General features: G+C 45.9%; 6 protein-coding genes across 11 annotated transcripts in view; 3 read left to right on the forward strand and 3 right to left on the reverse strand.

The window, feature by feature from the left end:
* Positions 1–5,590: 5,590 nt before the first annotated feature.
* LOC309975130 (uncharacterized protein C17orf100) lies at positions 5,591–5,968 on the reverse strand (the record flags this gene model as incomplete). Its single annotated transcript, XM_082860060.1, has 1 exon — positions 5,591–5,968. One exon carries the CDS (start codon positions 5,966–5,968, stop codon positions 5,591–5,593), a length of 378 nt encoding a protein of 125 aa, XP_082716186.1.
* Positions 5,969–6,372: 404 nt separating this feature from the next.
* MED31 (mediator complex subunit 31) lies at positions 6,373–13,521 on the forward strand. The gene is made up of 4 exons (XM_082860532.1): positions 6,373–6,453; positions 7,363–7,440; positions 7,910–8,006; positions 12,823–13,521. The coding sequence occupies exons 1-4, from the start codon at positions 6,426–6,428 to the stop codon at positions 13,013–13,015; spliced, it is 396 nt and encodes a 131-aa protein (XP_082716658.1). The 5' UTR covers positions 6,373–6,425; the 3' UTR covers positions 13,016–13,521.
* Positions 13,522–14,270: 749 nt separating this feature from the next.
* On the reverse strand, positions 14,271–17,036 carry TXNDC17 (thioredoxin domain containing 17). The gene is made up of 4 exons (XM_082860531.1): positions 16,822–17,036; positions 16,156–16,237; positions 15,653–15,728; positions 14,271–14,486 (listed from the first exon to the last, which is right to left on the reverse strand). The coding sequence occupies exons 1-4, from the start codon at positions 17,021–17,023 to the stop codon at positions 14,418–14,420; spliced, it is 429 nt and encodes a 142-aa protein (XP_082716657.1). The 5' UTR covers positions 17,024–17,036; the 3' UTR covers positions 14,271–14,417.
* A 692-nt stretch (positions 17,037–17,728) lies between these two features.
* LOC309976144 (uncharacterized protein) lies at positions 17,729–20,225 on the forward strand (the record flags this gene model as incomplete). The annotated part of the gene is made up of 2 exons (XM_082861621.1): positions 17,729–19,930; positions 20,034–20,225. The coding sequence occupies 2 exons, from the start codon at positions 17,729–17,731 to the stop codon at positions 20,223–20,225; spliced, it is 2,394 nt and encodes a 797-aa protein (XP_082717747.1).
* Positions 20,226–22,184: 1,959 nt separating this feature from the next.
* The window catches only part of KIAA0753, a 55,047-nt gene continuing 49,756 nt past the window's right edge, over positions 22,185–27,475 (forward strand). For all 6 annotated transcript variants that reach the window (XM_082860190.1, XM_082860189.1, XM_082860185.1 and 3 more), the window contains exon 1: positions 22,185–22,450. In XM_082860190.1, the coding sequence (XP_082716316.1) occupies positions 22,355–22,450 (96 nt within the window). In that variant the 5' untranslated portion in view covers positions 22,185–22,354. The remainder of the gene's footprint in view (positions 22,451–27,475) is intronic.
* On the reverse strand, positions 24,680–25,841 carry LOC309975569 (large ribosomal subunit protein uL1-like; the record flags this gene model as incomplete). Its single annotated transcript, XM_082860750.1, is given in 2 exon segments — positions 24,680–25,364; positions 25,367–25,841. Coding segments are annotated over 2 exon segments (687 nt in total). The 3' UTR covers positions 24,680–25,152.

Below are 27,475 nucleotides of genomic sequence, written 5' to 3' on the forward strand. Positions count from 1 at the left end.
ACTATGTGTGAACACTCTGATATATTCTATATTTTTCTATTTTTATTTCATTAATAAGAAAAATGCTGATTACAATCCACTAAATTGATGTCACAGCCCCAGGCTTTCTCATGGAGTTCAAAAAACATTCCCTTAAGGAACTAAATTAGTGCCTCGTTTCCCAAACACCAGTCAGTGTATTCCACATTACTTTCAAACTTCTGGCCACACCCAAGGCCGATTGTTTATGGAATCTGATTATTTTTTCTTTAAATCAATTCATTTAAACATTTAAAAATGCCTACTATAGGGCTTCAATGGTGGCGCAGTGGTTGAGAATCTGCCTGCTAATGCAGGGGACACGGGTTTGAGCCCTGGTCTGGGAGGATCCCACATGCTGCGGAGCAACTGGACCCGTGAGCCACAACTACTGAGCCTGCGCGTCTGGAGCCTGTGCTCCGCAACGAGAGAGGCCGCGATAGTGAGAGGTCCGCGCACCGCGATGTGGAGTGGCCCCCGCTCGCCACAACTAGAGAAAGCCCTCGCACAGAAACGAAGACCCAACACAGCCAAAATAAATAAATTAATTAATAAACTCCTACCCCCAACATCTTCTTTAAAAAAAAAAGCTTACTATAGCTGAAGTAAAATATTGGTGAAATAACAAGTTTGAGGGCTAGTTATATTTTTTAATCTAATACACACTGAAATAAATATTTAATTATCAAAATAAAAAATGTTTCCATACCTCCTAAAATCCTCTTGCACACCAGCAACGTTTGCATTCCTCACTTTGGGAATCACAGATCTGAAGATTAGTCCAAACATCTCATTTTCAGTGGGGGCAGTGAGGCCCAGAGGGGTGAATTCACTAATCCGAGGTCTAGTTTTTCAGTCAGTGGGAAGGTCGGTCTGGTCAAAGGAGGGAAGAAAGAAAATAAAGGAAACTGGAGATCTCTAGGCTGTCCCCGGCCAAAGTCTTATCAGTCTTATCTTTTGAGAGAGGCCCTACCTTGTCATCTCTCCAGAGTCCAGATATCAGTTTATAGTTACCTTGGCAGAGCCATTTTAAGACCTGGGTCTTAGATATTCTGATTTTTGGAGGTCCTGACCCGTATCCTATCACATATATTACAATGTGTGCACATTGGCACTTATTAATTTTAATTTTGCTATTTTCTTCTTCTTGTATTTTGAAGCCAATGAAGTTTTCAAGCTTCAACCATTGTGGCAGGCCCTTACAAAGTTCACAACTTGTAGGGTTAGAGCCTGCCACGCCTAATGGATGAAGTGGCTCTGGATGTGGTAAAGGAATCTGATCAACGAAGACACACTAAAGAGCAATTTATTTACTTCAGCCCTTTCTCCTGGTATATTTAAAGGGTAATGTGGACAGGCCACTGACAACTAAATGAATGAGTTTCCAGTGGCAAAATCTTTGCTATTCTGACAGAGTGGTTGGGGCAGTGCCACTGCAGGTAGGCTAAGTGCCATGTGACTGGCAAGATGTTCTCATTCTGTGCCTCAGTTTCCTTATTAAGTAAAACAAACAGATTAGACTACATTGATGATTTTCAAAATATATTTCAAAAATGAGGGCAAAATCAAGACTTTATTGGACATATAAAAACTGAAAGAATTCATCACCAGCAAACCTGCACTAGAAGCAATGATTAAGGAAGTCCTTTAAGCAGAAGGAACATGCTACCAGATGGAAATCTGGATCTATACAAAGGAGTGGAGAGCATCAAAACTGCTAACTATGTGAGCAGAGCTTTTAAAAGTTATCACTTAAAATTCTTTAAAAGACAATCAACTGAATATTTAAAATAGATAACCAACAGGGACCTACTGTAAAAAAAATTTACAAAAAAGACAATCGGGGCTTCCCTGGTGGCGCAGTGGTTGAGAGCCCGCCTGCCAATGCAGGGCACACGGGTTCGTACCCCGGTCCGGGAGGATCCCACGTGCCGCGGAGCGGCTGGGCCCGTGAGCCATGGCCGCTGAGCCTGAGTGTCCGGAGCCTGCGCTCCACAATGGGAGAGGCCACAACAGTGAGAGGCCCGCACACCGCAAAAAAAAAAAAAAAAAAAAAGACAATCGACTGTTTAAAGCTAATATGCTAACAATGTACTATGGGATTTGTAACATGTATAAGTAAAATGTATGACAACAATAGCAAAAAAAGTCAAGAAAAACAGAAGTATACTCTTGTAAGATTCTTATACTATGGGTCAAGGAGTATAATATCATGTTAAGGTAGAATATGAAAAATCAAAAAATGTATATTAAACCCTCATGAAACTACTAAAATGAAAAGAGTAAATATGCCAACAAAGGAGATGAAATGGAATAATTAAAAGTACTAAATTAGTCTTAAAAAAAAAAAGGAGAAAAGGCAACAAAGACCAGAGGGAATAAATATAAAACAAACAGCTAGATGGTAGATTTAAACCCAGCCATGTCAGTAATTACAGAAAATATAAATTGTCTAAACATCCCAAGTAAAAGGCAGAAATTATTAGGATAAAAAAGAAAAACCAACCAAGATCCAACTATAATACTAACAACAAATCTACTTTAAATAAAGACACAAATAGGTTGGAAAAAGATGCACCATCTTAACAATATCAAAAGAAAGCTAGAGCAGCTATATTGATATCAAATAGATAGATTTCAGAGCAAAGAACATTACCAGAGATAAGGTTATTTCATAATGATAAAGGGGCCAATTTATCAAGAAGCCATGATGATGCTAAATGTTTCTGCACTTAATAACAGAGCTTCAAAATAATAATGTTTTCGGAGTCTCACATGAATGAGAGTGTTCTGTAGAATTCAGTATAAATGTTACTTCTGTCTCTCTTCCTTTTCTATTTTTAGTATGATCCACTATGCTCATTGTAAATTAAATTTAAGGACACTAGATCTACCTTCATTTGGTTATCAAAAGAAACCATCCTAGGAGGTAGTCAAAAGTGGTTGCTAGCACCTCTGCTCCTGGCCAAATTACTTTTGGCTTCTATGGACTTCAGTTTTTCCATCTGTACCATGAAGATCAACCATTCGGAAAAAAAGTTTTTAAACGGTGAACTGTTTCTCCAGCCTAACAGTTTGTGGAACCCCCTAGAGGCTGGGTCAAGTACCAGCTATCGTGGGATGGGAGCAGCGGTAAGAATGGAGGAACCGGAATCCTGGGAGATCCAGATGGGCCCTTGACCCAAATATCTTGCTGGTTGGGCTCCTGATTCTTTCCATGGCTCATGTGATCTGGGGAAAGAGTGTTGTAGTAACAGAATTCTTTCAAGTATTTTCAACACAGCTGACAGAAAATAATATGCTGAACTTTGTAAGCTGCCTTCAGCTTATATATAAATGAATGGATTATGAGAATGACAGGTGCTGACAGGTACTTAGTTTTTCCAAACTAACCTGGTTGGCAACAACTGAAGGCAGGTCACGGCTACTACCTAGATCAGTAAGTCTAACGGATTAGTAGATGGAGCCATGCGACGCCTTCTTGGCTGGGAATAGAGGACAGCACTGCTCTTCGTTCTTCATTGCACGCACGTTGGGCTAGCGATTGTATACCATGTCACACATACAAAAGCACCTCAATTTATCAAGAAGCCATGATGATGCTAAATGTTTCTGCACTTAATAACAGAGCTTCAAAATAATATTGTGGGACATATTATTGTGGGAAATAATATTATTATTGTGGGAAATATTTTTTTGCGGCACGCGGCCCTCTCACTGTTGTGGCCTCTCCCGTTGCGGAGCACAGGCTCCGGACGCGCACGCTCAGCGGCCATGGCTCACGGGCCCAGCCGCTCCGCAGCATGTGGGATCTTCCCGGACCGGGGCACGAACCCGTGTCCCCTGCATCGGCAGGCAGACTCTCAACCACTGTGCCACCAGAGAAGCCCTCTTCTATTCCTCTTTCCCTCACTTTCCATATCCAACAGTCATGTCAGCTCCACTTTCAGAACACATCCCTAATCTGCACTCTTTTCTCTAGCTCCACTTCTGCCACCCTAGTATAAGCCACTATCATCTCTTACTGGACCACGTTATTAGCTTCCTAACTAGTTCCTGTTTCCTCTCTGGTCCCCTACACATCACGGTTTCTCAACCTCACACTATTGACATTTTGGACTAAGTGTGTTAGTCCAAACGTAGTTCCCTTTGCTTGGGGGAGGGGGGCTGTCTTGGGCACTGTAGGAGGCCTAGCAGCATCCCTGGTCTCCACTCACTAGATACCAGTAGCAACTGTCCCCCCACATCGTGACAAACAAAAAAAAAGTCTCTAGACATTGCCAAATGTCTCTTGGGGGATAAAAATCACCCCTGAGAACCACTGTCCTACATCCTACACACAGGAACCAGGATATTTTTTAAATGCAAAATGCATCATGTCACTCCCCTGCTGAAAACCCTCCAGCGTCTTCCCACTGACCTTAGAATAAAACCCAAGCTCCTTATTGTGGCTTTCAAGACCCTCTATGAACTGGCCACTGCCTGCTTCTCTAACATCCTCCCTTCCATACAACGCTCTCCCTCCCTAAGCTCCAGCCACACTGGTCTTTTTTCTGCTCCTTGAACAGTCCAAGCTTGCTCCCCTTCATCCCTTGGACTTGGCTGATTTCCTCTACCTAGAATGCACTCTCCCCAGACCTTTGCATGGCTCACTGTTCACTAAACAAGTCCCAGATCAAATGCTGCCTAATCAGCAAGGCCTTCCCTGACCATCCCATCTAAACAACCCCCTTACATTCTCTATCACATTACCTGTTTTATTTCCTTCATAGTGCTAATCACAATACAAAACTCTTGTTTTGTCATTTGTTGTCTGCCTTTTCACTAGAGTGTAAGCTCCCCAAGAGCCAGGACCCTATTCGCCTTGTTCACTGCTATAGCCCAAACGCTAAAATAACACCTGGCACAGAGTAGGTGCTCAATAAATATTCCTCCCCTGTACCTCCTCAAATCACAGGTCAGGTTTCCTTTCTAAGATTATTCTTGACTGGGGATGTAGTTTCACTTTGAGCTACATTTGACCTATGTTAAAATGCGTGTGGCTCGGGCTACCATGCACAAGAGCTTGGCATAAAGAAAATAACAATTCTGAAACATAAACACAGGCCAACTAATTAATTAAGGAAAGTCTGCTCCTTGCCCCTCAGGTTTGCTGCAGGCATATAATCATTCCACTGGTCATGACTTCAGTTTGCTCCTTGTCCCTAAATTTGAAGCAGCAAAGGTCGTTCAGGGGCTAAGAATCCAAAACTCACCTGCCTCAGAGGTTCAAACAGCCTCTTTGTCCATCATCTCAATATATACAATATATAGGGCCCGAAAACTTGTGCTGGCTTCAAGTTAAAGTAGTTCACTGGGTCAAAGGCAGGAAAGGATGGTCCAGGGTGCAGCAGGGTCAATGAATGTTGGCTGAGTCCTGAAACCGCAGCTTGGCTCTTAAATTGATTTGTGGTCTGCTTCCAGGAAACCAAAGATGATCGGTCCACCTGGCAGCAGGCTGGCTGCGAACTGGAGGCAATTCTGCCCTGGCCAAGGGCCATGGCCCTCTCGTGGCTCCGAGGAAGGAAGCATTTCATCGGGCCTTTTGGACATTTTGGCGAGCGGCCGGCTGCTCCCGCCGCGGCGGGCTCTCCACGCGGTGCAGAGACGTCTCCACCCGCAGAGACAAGGCCCTGACGCGGCGGGAGGCCGTCTCCGTGCGCTGCGAGGCGGTTTCCACGTGCTGGTAGGACACCTCGAAGACGCGAGGGGCCCGTTTGCCAGAGGGGGAGACGGAGCACCCCTCGCTGCGGCACTGGGTAGTCTCCACCTGCCGGGAAGACCTCCGCACCTCACGGGAGGTCGTCTCCACGCGGTGGGACGACGTCTCCACGCGGACCGTTGCCGTCTCCTCGGAGCGGGTGGCCTCAGCCCGGGGCGGAGAGGGCTTTCCCCCAAGGGGTGAGGCCATCTTACAGGGGTAATGGAACCAAGCAGGCCTCGCGAGGCCCCACTGCCCCACGCTCCTCGACGGGTTACGTCACACGGTGAGGTGTGACATCACATGGCACTGTGACGCATGCACAGCGGTAGCCGAGGATCCCATGACACAGCCACGTGCAGGAACAGTGGTCCTGGCGGGGGCTGGTGACGACCCCTCTGAAACCCTGGGTTAGGCCCCGCGCTAGGTCAGCCCCCGCATCGCCCCCTAGCTTGCCAGGAGCCCGCGCGGGCGGAGGCGGGAACAGGCCGGGCCGGGGCGGGCTTGGGATGAAAGGAGCCGCCCGCCCCCGCGCGAGGCTCGGCCCGCCCCCCGCATCCCACACTGCACCGCGGCAGGAAGGGGGAGCCGCGGCTTCCGGCACCTCCCCCGCCACTCCCGGCGTTCGCGGTGTCGGGCTGCTGGCTGCTTAGTTCCTTTGCTGGTGATGGCAGCAGCTGTCACTATGGAGACAGGTGAGTGGCGGTCCGAGCCGTGCGTTTTGGCAAATAGAACTATCCTGGGCCCAGACACCTGCTCCCGCTTCCCCAGGTTCTCCTTCCAGGCCTAACTCCCCGCAAGGTGATTGTTCGGACCGGGAGGGGCAAGGGCTCTTCTAGCGTCTGGAAGGGCGAAGGTAGTTTGGCCTTTTCAGAGTTTGTTTTGTTGGTGTATCCTTTCTCCTCCCTTGTTATTCAGACAGCGACCCCGGCGAGGGGTCGGCTTCCGGCGAGGGGTCGGCTTCCGGCGAGGCTAAAGGAGAGATTTTGGATCATAAACCGCTTCCTCGATTTGTTTTCTGCGTCTTAAATGAGCTTGCATAAGTTTAAAACATCATCGACAAACTCGTGTATTATTTTGCAACTGACGCGTCTCACCGAAGCAAGCGTTCCCTGATCTTGCGTTCTCACCATGGTCTCTTTCAGCTTGCGTTCTGAACTTTTCTTGATAGGTTTAGCGTTTGCTTTGTTTTTGCTTAGCTTAATCACTTAACAACTTGTAACACATTAAAATAAGGCAAGGCACAGTTACCGCAACTTACCACAACAGTGGTCAATGTTAAAATCTCAACATAGTGGCTCACGAGTGATAAATGTTCTGCCCCGTGTGTGATCCTGTTTTCTTTGATAACTTGTCTTTAACATTAGAGAATTCATTCATTCCTGATTAAACATTCCTTTTAATCAGGGCTTTGCTTTCCTTACACTTCTAAGGAAGATTTTTCTCCTCCCTCGCCCAGTTTAGGAAAACCTTCACGTGCCCTTCTTTATGTAGAAACGTATCTCATCATTAGTCAGGTTTCTTTACTGCTGTTTTCTTTCTACAAATTAGTATTGTATATGGTGACGTTTATTTTGGATGATTTTTGCTATCTTCTCTCCTAGATGATGCTGGAAATCGACTTCGGTTTCAGTTGGAGTTGGAATTTGTGCAGTGTTTAGCCAACCCAAATTACCTTAATTGTAAGTTGTTGAACACCTCATTGAATTGAGTAGCTATTTATAATTTCTGATAGAAGAGTTCCAATTCATAGTTGGCCCTTTGTATCCTCGGATTCAACTGCAGTTGGTTGAATCTTCCCATACGGAGGGCGACAATACTGTCATTGTCATTGCGCTATGTTATTTTATGTGAGACTTGAGCATCTGTGGGTTTTGGTGTCTGTGGGCTCTCTTAGAACCAGTCCCCTGTGGATTTGAGGGATGACTTTCGTATCTGCTTTTGTACATTCTCAATTGAACAGAATTATTGCTACACTTACATTGGTATATATATAATTGAGCAAACTGGGACTTCTGTTGTGAATTCAATGAGTGTCGGTGGTGGGGATGTTATGTAAGTAAATTCTTTACTTGTATGTTAGGAGTCACAAATCAGTAGTCCAAGGATTGATTTGCTCTACAGGTATATTTTTTTTTTTATGCCTTTCAGTTCTTGCCCAAAGAGGTTACTTCAAAGACAAAGCTTTTGTTAATTATCTTAAGTACTTGCTTTACTGGAAAGAACCAGAATATGCCAAGTATCTAAAGTAAGTTTAATTTTTATAGTCCTAAATATGTGTGTACTTTATTATACTCCAAAGCACTGATATTTAATAGACTTCTTAGTTTCACATTGGAAAAAATACAGTTTGAATCTCTGCACTTCTTTTAGTTGTCTCCATTTTAATATGAGACACACTGATCTCTAACTTAACTTGGATTATTTCAGTGATATACTCACCAGTATCCCTGCTTTCTCCCCACCATTCCCCGCCCCCAAGCCAAACAAAGAAGAACCATTTTCTACACAGAAGCCGACTTGGTATCTTAAAAATAGAAATCACAACATTCCATTAGAACTCTTCAGTTGCTTCTCATTGCATGCAGAGGAAAATCTAGTCTCTTTTCTCGAGCTAAAGACCTGTATGATCTGGCCCTGTCTTGTCTGACCTTACCTTGTACCACTCACTCCATCTCACCGGGTTTCTGACCCAAAGGAACCCACAGTCTATATATGCAATGACATAGCCATAGCCTGAACATGAAAGACCATAGAAAGGGGTACATACTTGTAAGGAAGGTTTTCTGGAGGAGGTAGCCTTACCTGAGTCTTAGTAGCTGCTTATTTTATTTTATATATTTTACATAATAAATATATGTATTATTCAAGTTGTGCAATAGATGCTTGCTTTTTAAGGCTTATGAATTGCAAGGAGCATACTATAATCATGAACTTATTCCTTTTTTTTTTCTGCTAATTTGCAGTAGTGCTATAGCTTACTTTTTTTTTTTATTTTAAATATTTATGGATTCATTTGGCTGCACCAGGTCTTAGCTGTGGCATGCGGGATCTAGTTCTCTGACCAGGGATCGAACCCGGGCCCCCTGCATTGGGAGCGTGGAGTCTTAACCACTGGACTGCCAGGGAAGTCCCTGAACTTATTCCTTTTTAATGGTAAAAAAGAAACCGTGAATTCCCACCTGTGCTTTGTCTTAACTGGGTAGTCAAAAAGCAATGGTGAAACTTTTAGTCTTTCTTTTTCCTAAACAAACACAAGTTTGAGAGGAAAACGTTTCAAACTTGTACTCCCACTTTTCTGATCTGTGTCTTATAACAAGGAGGATGTATGAAGCCCACATCCTCCTGTAGCTTGCAGGACCCTTGGCACCCTTACTGGCCCTTTATAAAGAACCATTATTCATTTAATAATCCAGAGAAAAGACTTTTTTTTATTAGATTGCAACATGTTATATGTATGTAGACTTAGAGACTCAGTGTTGGACACTGGGCCCTAGACACCATCAAGTTCAGTTTCACCCACAACATTGCTGAGATGGTCATCTACATGCTGGCTGGAGGTTTCCAGTGAGCCCATACTACTCCATTCAGGGGCAACCAATTCCATTGTTAGCTAGATGCTAGAAAGTTCTTCCTTGTATAATAATATGATATACCTCCATGTAACTTCAACCCATGTTGAGTTTTATCCCTGAATTAATCCAGAACCAATCTATGCCCTCTTGAGGAACAGCCATTCAGATATTTAAATTCAAGAGAGGTTGCAAATTAACCCCCATTTCATTTCTGCACAAGGTTTTCATTTAATAGTTGCCAACATTTGAAGATTAGAAAGTTTCATATTTTAATCCAGATTTCTAGCTACTCTCTAAAATTCTGGAGGATCTGGTAACCCCAGGTCTTTGTTCTCCCACGTCAGCCACTGGCTAGAGCAGAGGAGCAGTTGCCTCTTCTAGACAGTTTCCACCATTTCACTAATAGCCACGACTTGCAACTATAATTTATCTCTTACATCTTTTTTTCTCACCTACCTTCAGCCATTTCTCATGTGCCCACCTTTGGATATTTTGCACTTATGCCTTATGTTTTTCAGCCAAGAGCTAAACACAGGCCTTCAGATGTCAAGGTACAGTGGACCAAATAGCTTTTTATTCTTCATATGGACATTATACTTCTATTTGTTCAACTTAAGTTTACATTACCTTTTGGGGGGGCAGGGAATGAGGGGGCAAGGATTCATATTGTTGACTTGCTGGGAGCTTTATGTCAACTAAAATCTTTCAGTTCTTATTTTCATCAATGCTGTTAGTTTAGTTCTCCATTTATTTCTTATTTATTTTTAAAAAATCTAATTGCAGAACTTTCCTTTTGTACCTCTTCTATTTCATCTGGTTGGTTAATGCTATAATTGTAGCCTATTAACATATTTATAATTCCTTATTTTGTCATGTAATGTATTCTGAGCATTGACTCTACAAGTCTGATAAATGATCACTGTGTGTCTAAGTTCCAGTTACTAAATGCTACTTGAAGACCATTCTCTTGGTCGTCACATTAACTTATTTTACAGTTGAAGAAACTAAACCTTAAGGGAGTTTAAGTACCTTGTTTGAGGCCACTCAGCTGGAGAATGGCAGAGCTGGTTTCAAACCTAGGTCTTTTTAACTACCAACACTATCCTCATGAAAAGGAAATAGCCAGGGTAGGTGTGAGTAGGGCTTTCCAGGCTTAGCTGCTGACAATTACAAGCAACTGTGAATCTTTGGAGTATAGGAAGCAAATCTGTAATAAGGACAACACGGTGTAGGGCCCTGCTACTCAATGTGGTTCTCAGACCAGCAACATTGGTATCACTTGGGAGCTTGTTAGAAATGCAGTCCTCAGGCTCCACCCCAGACTTCCTGAACCAGAGTCTGCATTTTAAGAAGTGATTCACGTGGGCTTCCCTGGTGGCGCAGTGGTTGCGAGTCTGCCTGCCGATGCAGGGGACGCGGGTTCGTGCCCCGGTCCGGGAGGATCCCACATGCCGCGGAGCAGCTGGGCCCATGAGCCATGGCCGCTGAGGCTGCGCGTCCGGAACCTGTGCGCCGCAACGGGAGAGGCCACAACAGTGAGAGGCCCGCGAACCGCCCCCCCCCAAAAAAAGAAGTGATTCATGTGTGCATTAAAATTTGAGAAGCACTGCTGTAGTGTACTGTCCCCAAACTTTAGTCATTTGAATACCACTTGTACAATTTTGGCTCTATCTGTGTACTCCCTATAAGACTCACTGTTTTTTAATTGACTCATTTAAATTTTATGTCTTTTCTATTTGAAATAATTTTACTTAAAAACAAATGGAAAAACAGTAAGAAGAATTCCTGTATATTCTTCCCCCAGATATTCTAAGTGCAAACTTCTTATATAATCATAGTACAGTGATCAAAATCAGAACATTAACATTGATATATCATCTGATCTTGTTATCTAACCAGCAGACCTCACTCACATTTTGCCAGCTGTCTCACTAATGTCCTGTGTCTGGGGCAGTGTCCAGTCTAGGCTCAGATGCTGCATTTTGTTGTCATGTCTTATTCTCCATTAATCTGAGTTCATCAGTCTTCTTTTTCTTCCCCCCATAAGTGTGACACAGAAGTGATGTTATATCCTTCTTGGTATATCAGGAGTCATAGGATGTCAATTTGTCCCTCTACTGCTGATATTAATTTTGGTCACTTGGTTGAGGTGGTGGCTGCCAGTTTTCTCTGTATCAAGTTACTATTTTTCCTTTTGTATTTAATACATATTTTGTGAGGGAATACTTTGAGACTATGTAAATATCCTGTTTCATATTTCATGCTTTTACCTAACTTTAGCATCTGTGGGAGATACTTGCTTGAAACAATTTTTACTGTGGAGATTTTCTAATTCCATCATTCTTTATTCATTTATTAGTTGGTATTCAGTTGTAAGGAAGGAACATTTCCTTGTTCCTGATTTATTTATTCATTTAAAAAAGTTACATCAGTATGGACTCTTGGATTCTTTATCTTGTGGGTTATAATTATGTATCTTCTTGATCCCAGATATAGCCAGTGGGAGCCCCTTCACATTGGCTCCTGAGTACTTTTGATGTATCCCTATAATTTTCTGAGCATTTTTCTTTCTGGCACTACATTAATATTCCAGGCTCATCTTGTACTTTCCCTCTGCTAGCCTTAGAATCAGCCATGTCTCCAACCAACCTTGGATAATTCTATATAAAACCCATGATCTGGGCACTCAGTGTGCTCATTGGTGTCACTGCTTGTAGGCCCTCTCAACACACAAAGCTAGAAATTGTGTGTGTGTGTGTATATAAATATCTATTTCTATATCTGTGTGTGTGTGTGTGTGTGTGTGTGTGTGTGTGTATGTATATATATATATATATATATATATATATATAAAAAGCCATGAGTTCATACTGATGTTTTCAATTCCAACTCAGTAACAAGATTCATTCTAGCCTTCCGCTTCCTTATCTGAAACTCTTTTTCTGAGAGCCAGAAATTTGGCTTTCTGTCTACAGCATATTTACTTACGTATTTGCTCAACCTTAGAGTATATGTACTTAATTTCAGAATTGTTATATCCCTATGGAAAACTAGAATACAATATTTGTGCTTAGTTCTTTCTGAGATTGACTCAGTTTTAAAATAAAAGTTGTCTTATTGTTTATGGAAAACCAGTAGGTATTAATTAAACACATAATTAATTACTAAAATAAAAAGTGTTCGTGTTCCTCACCTTGGAAACCACTAGAAGAGAATAGCATGATTTGTCCCCCAATGTTGACTCCGTTTACCAGTTACTGTGTGGTCTTAGGCAAGTTATTTAATCTTTCTGAACTTAAGTTTTCTCACTTTTGAAAATTTTGCTGACTTTTGATGCATAAGCAGGGAAAAAAAGAACTGTACTACCAAAGTATACTAAATTAATGTTACAGAAATGGTAGGCTGCAAGATCGTTTTTAGGTGAGTAACTGAACTAGAGCGTGGTATTATTACGTTATGTCGCTCATTAACTTATAAACTTAACCCCAGGTACCCTCAGTGTTTACACATGTTAGAACTGCTCCAATATGAACACTTCCGTAAGGAGCTGGTGAATGCTCAGTGTGCGAAATTTATTGATGAGCAGCAAATTCTGCACTGGCAGCACTATTCTCGGAAGCGGATGCGCCTTCAGCAAGCCCTGGCAGAGCAGCAACAGCAAAATAACACATCAGGAAAATGAACAGTTGGATCCAGACCAGGCTCTTAAGACATGTATATATTGCTTTTGTACAGTGAAGACAAAAAAACTCTTCCTATGTACCTTTACTGTGGTAGCACCTAGAACCGTTAGTGTGCTATTTAATTGAACTAACTTTTTCTTGTTAATAGATTATTTCTGTTAAACCAGAATTGTTTTACTTTGATTTCCCTGTGGCTTTGTAAGCTTTTATTAGTATTTAACAGTCAGCTGAGTAAGAATAGAAATGTTAGGTGTTTCAGACCAATTTAAGGCAGCAGGGGGCGAGGTAAGGGGAGGGCCACTGAACATCCCAAACTCTAAGCCGAGCTCTGTTTTCATGTACAGTGGGGCCTGAGACAAGTCTGTCTCCTGGAACCTTGCTGTCCCTCAGATCGGCTATCCTGCCCTTCATCTACAGAGTGAGAGGTATGGAGTAAGTGACCTCTTTACGTCAGGCAGCAGGAACCGCATAAAGGTTCTTAAATTCTGCAGGGCAGGAGACATACCTGTATCGCCAGTTGCTTTGCAAGAGAGCTTTAAGGAAGAATCATTGGTATGTCACTGACCTAGTAATGGCAGGGAGAAGATTGGTGGTTAACTACTAATTGGACCCTTGGCCTTAAGACTAGAACAAAGGTGAGGAGCCTCAAATATTTGTGCTCATTTGGGAAAGCTGACCTTTATTTGGCAGATAACCACAAACCAGGCACAATGTTAAGTGCTTAGTTGCATTCTCATTTTATCCTCAGAACGATCCATGTTCATAAACGAGGAGACTGAGGTTTAGACAGGTTAATGGTTACACAGCTAGGAAGTGATAATCAGTGAGACTGACTCACAGGCTGGAGTCCTTCCCATCACTAGGTTATACGGTCTCTGACCTCTCTGCCACCCGCCTCATCCCAAGTAGTGAAGCATATTCAGACAGCTGTGACAAACCTGCCAGCATTAAGCAGAGGCTGGATTAGATGTGCTGTGCTTCCCTTCAGTGGTTAGGTTAAGTTCTACATTCAAAGCCAAAGAAGGAGTTTCAGGAATAACAGCTCTTTGTAAATTCGTGGAATTTAAGGTAAAAGATCCTAACTCCTTTAGAGATTTGGAAGCTGTCTACGGCACTATTAGGGGCTTTTAGGTATTTCTGTCATCTCCAATAATAGCTTCCTTTGTGCTATTACTGCCACTCCTGAAGAATTATTTTACCTATGGTAGCTTAAATATACCCATATATTAAAGCAAACTGAGGGTTCATGAGCATTTTAATAGCATTCTCTATTGTTTAGACATGTACCAATTTTTTTACATCATCATTTATTTATTGCTAACATGAATTCAAAGCAAGTATGCAGATTCTTTTATACTAGAGCAAATCAGGAAATAAAGACACAATTGCCATCGTCAAATCTTAATCTTCAGAGAACAACATCCCCACGAGGTTGGCCTGAAGACACTCAGATTCTACCAGTTTTTGAGGCTGTAAGAGAACAACAGTCATATCTTAACCCACAGCTACAAAAATGTTATTAGGAGGGGAATGAGTTGTTCTACCTTGAATGACACAAGTCTTGGAACAGAGAAATTATGCTATTCAGAAACTATTAACTAGTTGTAACAAGCTTTATGAAATAGTTAAGATATTTACCTTAAGGTGAATCATTAAAATACTTGGCTCCGTGGACTAAAACAGGAGACAGGAAGCCTGATGTCACCCCTTCCCTTTAACTCTTTAATTTAGAATCCCAGGGCCATGACTAAACTAGAGGACATGCCCTTTCTTTTCATCCAGAATTATGGATTAAGTCGAAAACAACTATTGATGCCACTGTTTTAAGGAATTGTATGTTAACCAACTTTCTTCAACAGTGTTTACAGAATTTTAAAATAAGGATGGCTTTTAAAAGGCATGAAAAGGGGCTTCCCTGGTGGCGCAGTGGTTAAGAATTCACCTGCAAATGCAGGGGACACGGGTTCGAGCCCTGGCCCGGGAAGATCCCACGTGCCACGGAGCAACTAAGCCTGTGCGCCACAACTACTGAGCCTGTGCGCCACAACTACTGAGCCCGCGTGCCAAGAGCTTGTGCTCCACAACGAGAAGCCACCGCAATGAGACGCCTGCGCACTGCAACGAAGAGTAGCCCCCGCTCGCGGCAACTAGAGAAAGCCTGCACACAGCAACGAAGACCCAATGCAGCCAAAAATAAATTTAATTAATTAAAAAATAAATAAAAAAATAAAAGGCATGAAAGGGCTTCCCTGGTGGCGCAGTGGTTCAGAGTCCGCCTGCCGATGCAGGGGACACGGGTTCGTGCCCTGGTCTGGGAAGATCCCACATGCCGCGGAGCAGCTGGGCCCGTGAGCTATGGCCCCTGAGCCTGTGCGTCTGGAGCCTGTGCTCCGCAACGGGAGAGGCCCCAAAAAAAGAAAAAAGGCATGATAAAAACCCTAATATTTGCATTATTAATAACTTATTGGGGTAGGCCATAGGGATGGACAGCCATGTGTATTTTGAATACATTCTGAAGAGCAATGTGATATTTGGGATGAAATGTCAAGATCTTTTCAAATTTGAATCCAGAACAAGTTAAAAGAGTTTTGATAGGGTGAACTGTATCCCCAACACAGTTAAAGAAAGATACTCACTGTTCCATATTTAAGTAGTGTAGGCACTCCAGTTAATTTCAACTTTTTCCTGAAGTCATTATTTGGCTCTTTCCAACTATTTCAGAAGGAGAAAGTGATCATGAAAAACATTTACTTGGTTTCTTACATTCTGCTTTGTATTTGATATATTCCCACTTTCAGTCTTTCAGTAATCATTGTTTTTGTTGTAAACATTTTAAAAACCTTGACATCTACAACATATATTCTCCTGTGCAAAGTTTTCATTTAAGTGAATATATACTAAGATATAAAATAAATGTAAAGACAAGTTCTGAACTAACATCAGGCCAAATTATTGAATTACCCTTACCTAATACAAATGGCTGAACATTCGAATTTTTAATTCGTATTTAATATATTCTAATTGCTTGACTTATCCGACTGTATCTTAGAACTCAGAACCTGAATCACAAGACCCTTCCCGCCTAAATTTGCAAGAGTCTAGTGCATGTCTGGGAAATAGAGTACGCATTGCCACTTACTAAGGTTTTTCTCCTACTTGGCAGTAGATGAACACACATCCTTCACCAACATGCTTCAGCCCCTCTCGTACGACCGGTTCAGCTTTTTAAAAAGTTGATAGAAATAATTACCAACTTTACAATCAGGCACTGATGAACAGCGTCCCTCTCCCCTCCCCTCCCCTCCCCTCCGTCTTGGTAAGTACTCAGACTTTATCCTGCAGTTAACTGAGGAGATAAACGGAAGTCACGTGTTTTTTTCTGATTTTTTTTTTTTTTTTTTTTTTTGAGAGCCACTTTAAGGGTAAGGACCCACTTTCAGTCCTGATTTGTCCCCAGGCCACAGCGCCCAGAACAATGAAAGACAAATATTTGCTGACTTACCATAAGGAGACCAATTCACGTCTCCTGTAAGACACTAATCACATTGGGGAAGTGAAAAGTTCTAATGGACTAGATTCCAAGATTACCTGGGTCGAATGGTAGAAGAGCACACTTGGCGGGGCGGGAAGGACTTAATAGGAGGAGAGTCGGGAACAGGGTAGGAAAAGGCAAGGTGAGAGCTCAGATCGCCCTGCGGGACTCCGGTAACAAGACTCCCTCCGCTTCCTCTCCACCCCACTCTGGCCATAGCCTCGGCCTTCCTGCCACTTACTCTGGGCTGCAGCCCCCGAATCCCGGCCTCACCCTGCACGCAGTCGGGGCACCAGCTTTTGCCTTCGGCGTCCTTAGAACCAGAAAAATAGGCGAAAATGGTCTTGCCACTGTGCTGCTCCACCGCCTGCATGAACTCCTCGTAGCCGTACACGCTCACCTCTTCGTAGCGGGCCATCGGGAGAGCGTGCCTCGGACAGCTAGAGGTGTCTTGGGCCGCTGGGAGAAGCTCCATGCGGGGTGGGGCGAAGCTGTTTCCGGGTGGGCGGGGAGCTGGGCAGGGCCTGAGAAAGCAAGCCCGGCTCTGAGGTGCTACGGGAGCCTCTGACGGCCAAAACTCCTCTGCACCGTTTTTCTATTCTATTTTCTCAGGTCTCTCAGTGCTGACTGCACCCCGAAACCCCGGCTTTTGCCCCTGTCTGGTCCCGGCCCCAGCCCATGTGCAGTGGCTGCAAAACCTGCCGCCACGCAGCCCCTGGACCCTTAGGTGGCTCCGGAGCCTTAACGGCTCCCAACCCGCCCTGCGCCCGTTGCCATGGCGACTGGGTGAGCGGCCGGAAGGGAGGCCTAGTTGCGGCCCCCAGCCCGCTTTCTGGTAGGCGCGCTGCGCCCCAGACCAGGTGGGCTCTGGCCAGAGCTGGGGGGATTGTGGGAAGCCGCGTTAGGAGTCATGGATCTGCGGGAGAGGAGACTTTGACCCAGCGCAGATCCTGCCGCTCGTCGGGCCTAATTACCTTTTCTCCTGCCGAGGCTTTAGTGGGGCCCTGGGACCGGGGGGCGGGCGTCCGGGACTGGGCGGGGGTAGGGGGCTGGGAGGGAGGAAGGCTCAGAGGGCTAGAGCTGAGTGTGTGAGTGCGTGTGTGGAGCCGCTCTGGGAGCCGGTGCTGAGACAGAAAGTGCCGCGGGGCTGCGTTGGGAAGGCGGGAGTCGCCCTGGAGCGATGAGTGGGGCGGCTGGCCCAGGGGTCTTGCCGGGGCTGCGCAGGGGCGAGCTAGCGGCGGAGACGCCGGGCCGCTGCGTGGGGCCCAGCAGGTTCGGGCGCGGAGTCCGGCGGCCGTGGGAGAAGAGACGAGGTGCAGGGACGTCCCGAGGCCGTGGAGGGAGGCGCCGGGCGAGGTCCTCGGTGCGGGAGACGCGCTGTGTGAGTGCGGAAAGACTGCTGGACTGTCGGCGGCCATGGGGGAGGAGACCTGCAGCGGGGACAGCCCAGGCCGCCGGGGCGAACAAGGCTGCGGGGACACCTGGCACGGCAGTCTCGATGGAGGTAGCAAGGGACCTTGGGACTGTGTGGGTGAACGGGGCAGTGGGGGAACCCCAGGTGGTGGGGCCTGTCGGCTCTGTGTGGGTGACTGGCACTGGGGGGGAGGAGGAGACGGCTTATAGGAGCCCCCGAGGCTGTGAGAGAAAAGGTCGTCCGGGATCTACGGGGCATGAGAGCATTCTGGAACTGTGGTTGAAGGTGCAGGCTATGAGGGCAGCTTCAGGTTGTGGGGAAGGAAGCAGAGTCGAGCTCCATCCCGTGTCTGCAGGAGAAGGGCCGGTTGAAAGGGGGGTTCCTGGCCGGGCTTCGTGGGTAGAGACCAGCTGTGGTGGTCTCACCGGACCATGGGTGAAAGGCCAGGCCAGGCCAGTCCCCCGGGCCGCAGGAGTAGCCATAGCTCCGGACCTAGGGGCAGGCTGTGAGAGGGCCTCAGATTGGTGTGGGCAAGGCCAGGCTGTGAGGATGCCACCTGTGGCTGTGCCTGGGGCTCTGGAGGCAAGTTCTGGGATTGCCCCACACCCGCGGGGGAGAAGACAAGCCGTGGCGGTGCCTGGGCCCGTGGAGGGGATAGGCTATGGGGTTGCCCCGGGCTCTTGGGGAAAAGGGTCGACTGGGGGGGTTCCCGGGGCCACTGTGGGGTGGCCTGAGGCTGTGGAGGTACCCAGAGCTGTGGAGGGAGAGCCAGGCGGCAGGGCTGCTCCAGGTCTGCGGGGGAGGGAGCAGGCAGCGCAGGCGCCTGTGTGTGGGGATACCCCAGGCTTAGGGGGAAGGGGGCGGACCGCAGGGGTGCCCAGAGCTGCGCGGGAGGAAACTCCCTCTGTGGGTGCCCCAGCCGCGTGGCGGAGGAGACAAGCCGTGGAGGAGACAGACGCCGGGCGTCTCCCTGGCCTGTGGGGCACGGGACAGCCCATAGGGGTGCCTTGTGCGACTGGAGCAGGAACGAGATGTCGGGGTGAGCCAGGATTCGGGGAGACGGGGCAGGCTGTGTGGGTGGAGACAGGCTCTGGGGGCGACTTCGGGTCCCGGGAAGCTGCACAGCCTGCAGAGGTGTCTGGTCCTGGTGAGCAGGAGGCAGGTCCTGGGGGCTCTCCAGGCCTATGGGACATAGGACAGGCTATGGGAGTACCTAGGGCTCTGGGGCCAGAGACAGGCTGTGGGAGTGTCTGGGGTCTGTGGGGAACGGAACAGCCTGTGAGGGTGTCCCAGGCTCCGATGGTAGCGGGAGCCGTGGGAGAATGGACCATCGGCGGTGGTGTCCCAGGCCTGTGGGCTAGGCAGCAGGCTCTGGGGGCGCCCCCGGCTGATGCAGTGATGGGGACTGTCAGGGAGGAGACCTGCGGTGGGAATGTCTTGAGTTTGTGGGAAAGGAGGCGGGCTCTGGGGGGGCAAGAGGCTCTGGGGGGGCAAGAGGCTCTGGGGGGGCAAGAGGCTCTGGTGCCTGCAGCTTTAGGGGGACCCGGGTCTGTGGATCAGGAGGCTGGCTGTGGGGATGCCTCATGTCTCTGCATGAGAAGACAGGCCGCGGGGCTGTCTGAGGCAGTGGGGTCGCCAGAGACAGCAGGTGTGTCCAAGCACAGGAGTGCCCCAGCAGGGGCGTCCGCAGCTGTGTGTACGTCTGGGTCTGGAAGCGTACCTGCCAGAGTGCCTGCCGCTGTGTGGGTGTCTGGCTCTGTGTGTCAGGAAGGCGGCTCCAGGGATGACTTGAACCTGTGGGGAGAGGTTCGCACTACCAGGATACCCTTAGCTTCAGGGGTACCTGTGGCTCCCCAGGAGCTGTGGTCTGTGGGAGAGGATACTGGTTATGAGGCTTCCCCAGGGTCATGGGGAAGGAGACAGAGTGCTAGGGTTCCTGTGGCTGCTGAGGTGCCCATGGCTTCTCGGGTACCTGGTCCCCTGGGGTTGGAGACTGGCCCTGGGGGTTTCTCACGCTTGCCAGGGAGGGGACAGACTGCGGGAGTACTTCTGACCGCAGGGGTGTCCACAGCTGCTGGGGCCCCTGGACCGCTGGTGGGTGATGCCAGCTCTGGGAGTGGCTCAGGGGTATGGAGAAGGAGACAGGCGACTGAGGTGCCCACTGCTGCCAGGGCTTCAGGACCTGGGAACGGGGAGACTGACTCCGAAGGCGTTGCAGGCCTGTGGAGAAGGAGAGCCGATGGAGCTGTCCCTGGGGCTGTGAGGGTACCTCTGTTTTTGGGGGTGCTTGCAGCTGTAGGAGTTCCCACGGCGGGGCGTCGGCCTGCCGCAGTGTGGGTGACTGGGTCTGCAGGAGAAGATCCCAGTACGGCTGTCTCCAGCTTCACGGCGGGGAAGAGGCCGTCCACAGAGAGCCCCGGGGCTCCAGGGTGGGAGACAGGAGGTAGAAGTGTCCTGGGGCTGCCGGGGGGCGTGTCTTACACCTGTGGGCGTGGGACCAGGTTATGGAGCTGCCCAAGATCTGCGGGGGAAGAACCGGACTCTGAGAACGTGCCAGGGGTGTCCAGGACAGGCACGGCTTGGGGGGTGAATGAAGCCGAGGAAGTGCCCCTGGTTTCAAGGGAGGAGACAGGCATTGGCCACTTGAGAGATCATGCACAGCAGGGTGGGAGGAGACAGGCTGCAGGAGGGTCTAGAATCAGAGGGAGGGGGAACAATTTGGGAGAAAATTGTGAGGGGGAGGACAGATTGAGGGGTGCATTCCAGTAGTATATATAGGGAACAAGTTGGGGGACCCTGGGGCTCTTTGGGAGGGAACAGGTTGGGGGGAGATTTGTCCTGGCTTATGGATGAAGGCACAGGCCGTAAGGGTGTCTCAGGATGGGGGAGAGAGATACTTCCTGGAGATGCCTCACCGTATATGGGATAACACATTGGGAGGTTTTTTGGCGCAATGGGAAAGGGACAGGTTGCAAGGAGAGGGGTGTCCCAGGACTTTGTATAGGGGAACGGTTCGGGGTGGGTGTCCCTGGACTTTGTGTGTGTATGTGCTTGTGTGTGTGTGTAGATCACTCGAGGTATCCTGGAACTGTGGGGATCACCTAGTTTCTTCCTGTTGGAGAATGGACTGTTAGGCCTTTGGCATCCAGGGGGAAAGTACTGACCACGTACAAGCCACAGATGCCCAGGCCCCAATTCTGCAGGCTCCTTCATTCTGCGGCTCCGGCCCCTGGACTGTGGTGATGTCAAGCCAGTTGGGATTGCCTCACTCGGGTGCTTCCTCCCATCTCCGCTTTTGATCATGTCTCTACAGCCTTAGAAATAAGGAATCTTTATATTTCTACAGATGTGTCAGTCTTTAAGCAAATCCAGTCTACAATCCTTGAGTTTATTCAAAAGCTTAAATTAGGGATCTTTAAAAAAACCTGCATTTCCCAGTTGAGTTCCTATGGGATTCTTTGAGAGGGCAAGCTCCCCCATGAAGTTAACACTAGTCAGTTTATGGAAAATCTGCTTAATTCGACAAATGTTGAGTTAAATTGTCCACTATGCTCAAAGCACTGTTGTGGGGAATCTCAGAGAAGAGCAAGACAAGGCCCTAACCCTCCAGGAACCTTGTGTAGCTGGGAAGATGAGACAGATACCTGTGAAATAGGTAAATAACAACATGAGCAAGTGTGTGAGTGCAGGGGCAGTAGTGTCTATAAGGAGGCATTCAGAATAGGGAGAGGCACTGATGCGTGTGTAGTTTACAAAACGCTCTTATCTGTTAGACACTGTATGTGAATATAGGGTGGGGGGAGTTTGGGGGAAATTGAAGATGTACAGAGGTCATTCAGCTAGTGAATGGCAGTTCCTGGCGTCAGTCTAGGTACTCCGATGCCACAGGTTTACTTAGAGTCATTCAGAGTTATGTCCTTTTGAGCTACCTAGAAGAGTGAAGTGTACTGCTTTTTGGTTAGTAGTTAGGATTTATTAATGTAGGCTGTATATCCGTAAAACTTCCTTGCGGGAAAGTGCTTGTTTACCGTAGCAGAGCTCTGTTTTTGGTGACCTTTGAGATGTGAAATTTGGAATGAAAAGGGCTCAAGAGATAGTCATTAAGCTAGTGTGTCCCCTATTCGCTTGGAAGGTAGAATTTCAAAAGTGTAGTTGCTTTAGTAAGTGGAAGAAACTGTCGTATACCTGTCCTTAAGCATTCACTCTGTAGTATGAGGTGGCTGGGGGCTACTACAATATTGTTATATGAGCATGGCACTGTGTTTTACTTACTCTTTCCTTTCGTTTGAATACAGTTGGTCTGAAAGTACTTTCTTTTATTTTAGGCAATGATTTTAGGAGAGAACTGTTGGCTGATGACTGAGCTTTCACTATTGTACTACACTTTCTGACATGATGGGATCAGGCAGACCAGCCTCAACCTGTGTTCATCTAGCATCTAGTGTCCAACTGGATGGGAGGAGTGACCCCAGGAAACTTCAGACCCAGGTAGTTTCGTTCTATTTTTCTCTTCAGAGTTTTGTTATGAAACATTTCAGACAAAGAAAAGGGCAATGAACACGTTTTAAATCACCTTTTAGATTTAACCATTATCACACCTAAGAAAATGGACAAAAAATAATTCCCTAATATTATCTAAGAACCAGTCTTTATTCAGCTTCACCCAGTTGTCCCCAAAATGTCTTTTCTCCCAGCATTGTATTTACGCAAATCTTCAAACATACAACAAACAGAATTTTACAGTGAACCTGTAGATTCCATTACTATTTCATGTGTTTGTTCCATTGCATATCTATCCTTCAATCCATCCCTCTAGAATCCATTCATCAATCCCTCATACTTTTGGACTCAGATCAAAATAAATTTCAGGGGCTTCCCTGGTGGCACAGCGGATAAGAATCTGCCTGCCAAGGCAGAGGACATGGGTTCAGCCCTGGTCCAGGAAGATCCCGCATGCCACGGAGCAACTAAGCCTGTGCGCCACAACTACTGAGCCTGCACTCTAGAGCCCGTGAGCCACAACTACTGAGCCCGCGTGCCACAACTACTGAAGCCCACATGCCTAGAGCCCGTGCTTCTCAACAAGAGAAGCCACCGCAACGAGAAGCCTGCACACTGCAACGAAGAGTAGCTCCCGCTTGCCACAGCTAGAGAAAGCCCGCATGCAGCAACGAACACCCAACACAGCCAAAAATAAATAAATAAAATAAAAATAAAATAAATAAATAAATTGCAGACTCTGAGTACCCTGAGTACTTGAGCATGCGTATCATACACTAGAATTCATACTTTTTTAAAGATTTTTTTTTTTTTTGATGTGGATCATTTTTAAATGGTCTGTATTGAATTTGTTACAATATTGCTTCTGTTCTGTGCTTTGGTTTTTCGGCCCGAGGCATGTGGGATCTTAGCTCCCTGACCAGGGATTGAACCTACACCCCCTGCATTGGAAGGCAAAGTCTTAACCACTGGACCACCAGGGAAGTCCCCTAGAATTCATCCTTTGTTTACCATTTTTTTCTTTTGATGTACATTTTACATCTGCAACAAATACACTGAAATGTATACATCTTGTCACATTTGCTGAGTTTTGACAAGTGTATACACATGTGTATACACATGTATAACCCATGTATAATACCACTATCAAGATACAGATCATTTACATTACCCCAGAAAGTTCTCTCATGCCCCTTCCTAGTCAGTCCCACCCCGGCCCTCCACAGGCAACCACTATTCTGATTTTTTTTCAACATTGTTTCAACATTTTTATCAACATTTTTTCAACATTAGCTTTGTTTGTTCTAGAGCTTCATGTAAGCAGAGTCATATACTGTGTACTCTTTTGTGTGAGGCTTCTTTCACTGGGTATGATGCTTCTGAGATTTGGTGTAATATTTCTGAGATTCATCCACCTTGCTGCATGTATCAGTACTTTGTTACTTTTGAATACTGAGTAGTGTTCCATAGTAAATGTGTACCACTGTTTATTCATTCTCCAATTGATGGATACCTGGGCTGTTTGGGTCACTATGAATGAAGCTGCTATGAACATTCTTGTACATTCTTGTAAACATGTTTTCATTTGTCTTGGGTAAATACCTGGAAGTAAAATTGCTGGGTCATAGGGTAGGTGTATGTTTAGTTTTTTAACAAACCAACAGACCTTTTTCCAAAGTGGTTGTACCATTTTATTTTCATACCAGTAATGAATGAGAGCTCCAGTTGCTCTACATCTTTGCCAGCATTTGCTGGTGTTTTTTAATTCTATATATTTTTTAATTATACCATTCTGGTGGGTGTATAGTAATATCTCAAAGGAAAACTTTTTTAAAATTTTGACATAATTTCAGACTGACAGAAAAGCTGCAAGAATAGTACGCAGAATTCCTGGATACTCTTCTCCCAGATTCCCCAAATGTTAGCATTTTATTACATTTTCCCTCCCTCTCTCTCTCCCTCCTTCCTTTTTTTTCTCTCTCTCTGTCTCACTACACACACACACACACACACACACACACAGACACACTTCTAAACTGGTTAAGAGTAAGTTACAAACATGATGCCCTTTTGCCCCTAAGTACTTTTGCTTGTATAATCATGGTACAGTGATCAAAATCAGGAAATTAACATCAAATGATGCTATCATGTAATCTACAGACCTCACTGAGATTTTGTTAGTTGTTCCTATAATGTCCTTCATAGTGAAAGAAAATCTAAGATCATGAGTTTCGTTGTCATGTTTCTTTAGTTTCCTTTAATCTGAACGATTTTTTTTTGAGTCTTTGTATTTCATAACATTGACATTTTTGAAAACTACAGGCTTGTTATTTGAGGATTTCCTCTCATTTGGGGTTTGTCTGAAATTTTCTTATAATTACGTTCAGGTTATGCACTTGCGGTGGGAAAACCACCGAGGTGATGCTGAGTTCTTCTCAGTGCATCATATCAGGAGGTACACGCTGTCGATTTAGTCCCATTACTGACAATGTTAACTTTAATTATTTGATTAAGGTGGTGTCTGCCAAGTTTTCCATTGTAAAGTTACTCTTTTGCCTTTTGTAATTGGAAGTATCTGTCTTTGAGACTATGTTAATATCCTTTTATTCCCCAAACTTCATTTGCTAGTTTAGCATTCACTGATGATTTTTTTTTTTAAATGGTGGGAGTATGGTTTATTAAGCTGTGCCTTAGTACAGGCGCTGGGGCTTGCTCATGGTGCTCTGAAGGTACAAAGCCCGAACGTTCTGCCAGTTTTTCCTGAGCAACGACACCAGGAAGCTGACAGCTAAGTGGATGTTGTACGCAGGCTCATCATCTGTCATTTTCATGTGGCCAGCAGCCACCGCCAGACACAGCACCTTCTTCATCTGGAACTTGATTGCAGACTTCACTTCATCAACTTGGCCACCATGTTCTCATTGTGGGTCAGCAAGGAAGGGAGCTTGCCAGCCTTATTCAGGCCTGGGCCCAGGATTTGTGGGATCTGCTTGATCATAGATTCTGAAGCCAAAAAGGCATCATACTTCTTGGCCAGCTTCTTGACCAGTTTCTTATTCTTGCTGAGTTTCTTCAGGGCCTCAGTGTCCACGGGGGGGATATCCACAGCCTTGGCCTCATCACAGTGCTGCTGGTCCCCCAGAACACATACGGAAAACTTGGGGTGGGGAGTGGACTTAAGCCTGACGGTGCCTGAGAAGCGTTTGTCCTTCTGAGAGTCGTAGTTCTTCAGGCTGATCTGAAGCTCCACCGTCTCCAAAAACTTCCGGCGTTTGCGCTGGTTCTCGTGCAGGACTTCCTGCACCACCTCGTAGAGGGAGTCTCGGGAGACTTTGCTGCTTATGGCCCCTCGCGCCGCGATAACCGGAAAAGAGCTCATGGATGATTTTTGCCTGAATCAATTTTGTATTATGATGTGGTGGTGACTTATTTATTTATTTATATCAGAGCAGACTTTGAGAGTGTTACTTAATTCAGTATGATATTCAAATTGTCTCTGGGGCCTCCCTGGTGGCGCAGTGGTTGAGAGTCCGCCTGCCAATGCAGGGGACACGGGTTCATGACCCGGTCCGGGAAAATCCCACATGCCGCAGAGCGGCTGGGCCCGTGAGCCATGGCCGCTGAGCCTGCGCGTCCAGAGCCTGTGCTCCGCAACGGGAGAGGCCACAACAGAGAGAGGCCCGCGTACCGCAAAAAAAAAAAAAAAAGGGTCTCTGATTTGGCCAGTGAAATGAGAGTCACTTCAAGCTGATTCTAGTGTCCCTTTCACGTTTCCATCAATCTTCGACCACTTTTTGCTATAAAAAGATATTCCAGGCTCAGCATAATTTTCCCCTGTCCCAGCCCTAGAATCAGCCATTTATCAAAGGAGACTTCATCCCTTTGATGGAGAATGGATTTTAGGAATCAGTATCCGGGTACTAGATGTGCTCATTGGTTCTTGGATGTCAGTGTTTCTCTTATATGCCCTCCCAGAGGACGTAATTGGGAAATAGATACATATACTTGTGTGCCTGTACACACATTTGTATGCAGATCTGCACTTCCTCCTTCCTTCTCCCCTCCTCTGTCTTACTCCATTCTTTCCTCCCTTTCCGTGTTTCTGTTTGTATATCTACCTATCTGTCTATATTAAACCCATGAGTTCACACAGGTATCTCCAGTCCAATCTAACACTTCCCATTTGTAACTCCCGTATTCAACAATGTGAAACCAGTCTCCAGTTATCCACAGTATGCGTACTCATTTGCTCAATCCTAGAATGTACAAAACTGTTTGAGAATTGCAATCCATGCCTCTGCAAAAAAAGAACCCTACAAATTAGAGTTCAGTATTTGTTTAGAGAACTTTTTGTCTTTAGCCTGAGGGCATATAGTCCAAATGCTATGTTCAAAAGTTAATTGGGTTGATATTTTTTTTTTTTAAACCTCCACTTTTTCGTGTGGTTATGTTAGTCGTTTGAACTTCATTTTGGTTCATTGGTTTCTGTTAGTATTTATTTTTAGGGTTTTCCTTCATCCGTATGAATTTTATTTATTATCTTCCTCCCTTTCTCCCTCCCTTCTTCTTTTCCTTCCTGTCTCTCTAGTACATGGGAAACATTAATGTGGTTCCAAACAAACGTGTGCAAAAAGGGACATTCAGTGAAGTATTACCGCCCCCCCATTCCCTCTATCCTTTCCACCCAATTTCTACCCACACCCTGTAGATACCTAATCTTATTATTCTCTGATTTTTCTTCCCTTTGTTTCTTTCTGCACAAATGATCAGATGTGTATGTGCTTTCTCATGAAGTACTTCTCCCCTTTTTTGAAGGGTGGAGTATTACAGATACTCTTTTTTGCACTTTGCTCTTTTCACTGAACAGCATATCTGAGAAATCCCTCTGCATGAGTTCATACATATCTTCCTCATTCTTCTTAACATCTTCATAGTACTCCTCTGTGTGGATGTAGCATAGTTTCTTTTGTTTTCTTTTCTTTCTTTATTCATGTCTACGTTGGGTCTTCGTTG

Source organism: Leucopleurus acutus (genome assembly GCF_964270905.1).
Source record: "Leucopleurus acutus genome assembly, chromosome: 19".
Taxonomy (NCBI): domain Eukaryota; kingdom Metazoa; phylum Chordata; class Mammalia; order Artiodactyla; family Delphinidae; genus Leucopleurus; species Leucopleurus acutus.

Coding starts and splice junctions, on each gene's coding strand:
- TXNDC17 (XM_082860531.1), bottom strand. CDS start 17,023: ATGGAGCTTCTCCCAGCGGCCCAAGACACCTCTAGCTGTCCGAGGCAC. Junction 16,238..16,821: donor GTGCCCCGACTGCGTGCAGG/GTGAGGCCGGGA, acceptor CTTTTTAAAAAG/CTGAACCGGTCGTACGAGAG. Junction 14,487..15,652: donor CACTACTTAAATATGGAACA/GTGAGTATCTTT, acceptor GTTCTCTTACAG/CCTCAAAAACTGGTAGAATC.
- MED31 (XM_082860532.1), top strand. CDS start 6,426: ATGGCAGCAGCTGTCACTATGGAGACAG. Junction 7,441..7,909: donor CAACCCAAATTACCTTAATT/GTAAGTTGTTGA, acceptor TATGCCTTTCAG/TTCTTGCCCAAAGAGGTTAC. Junction 8,007..12,822: donor GAATATGCCAAGTATCTAAA/GTAAGTTTAATT, acceptor ACTTAACCCCAG/GTACCCTCAGTGTTTACACA.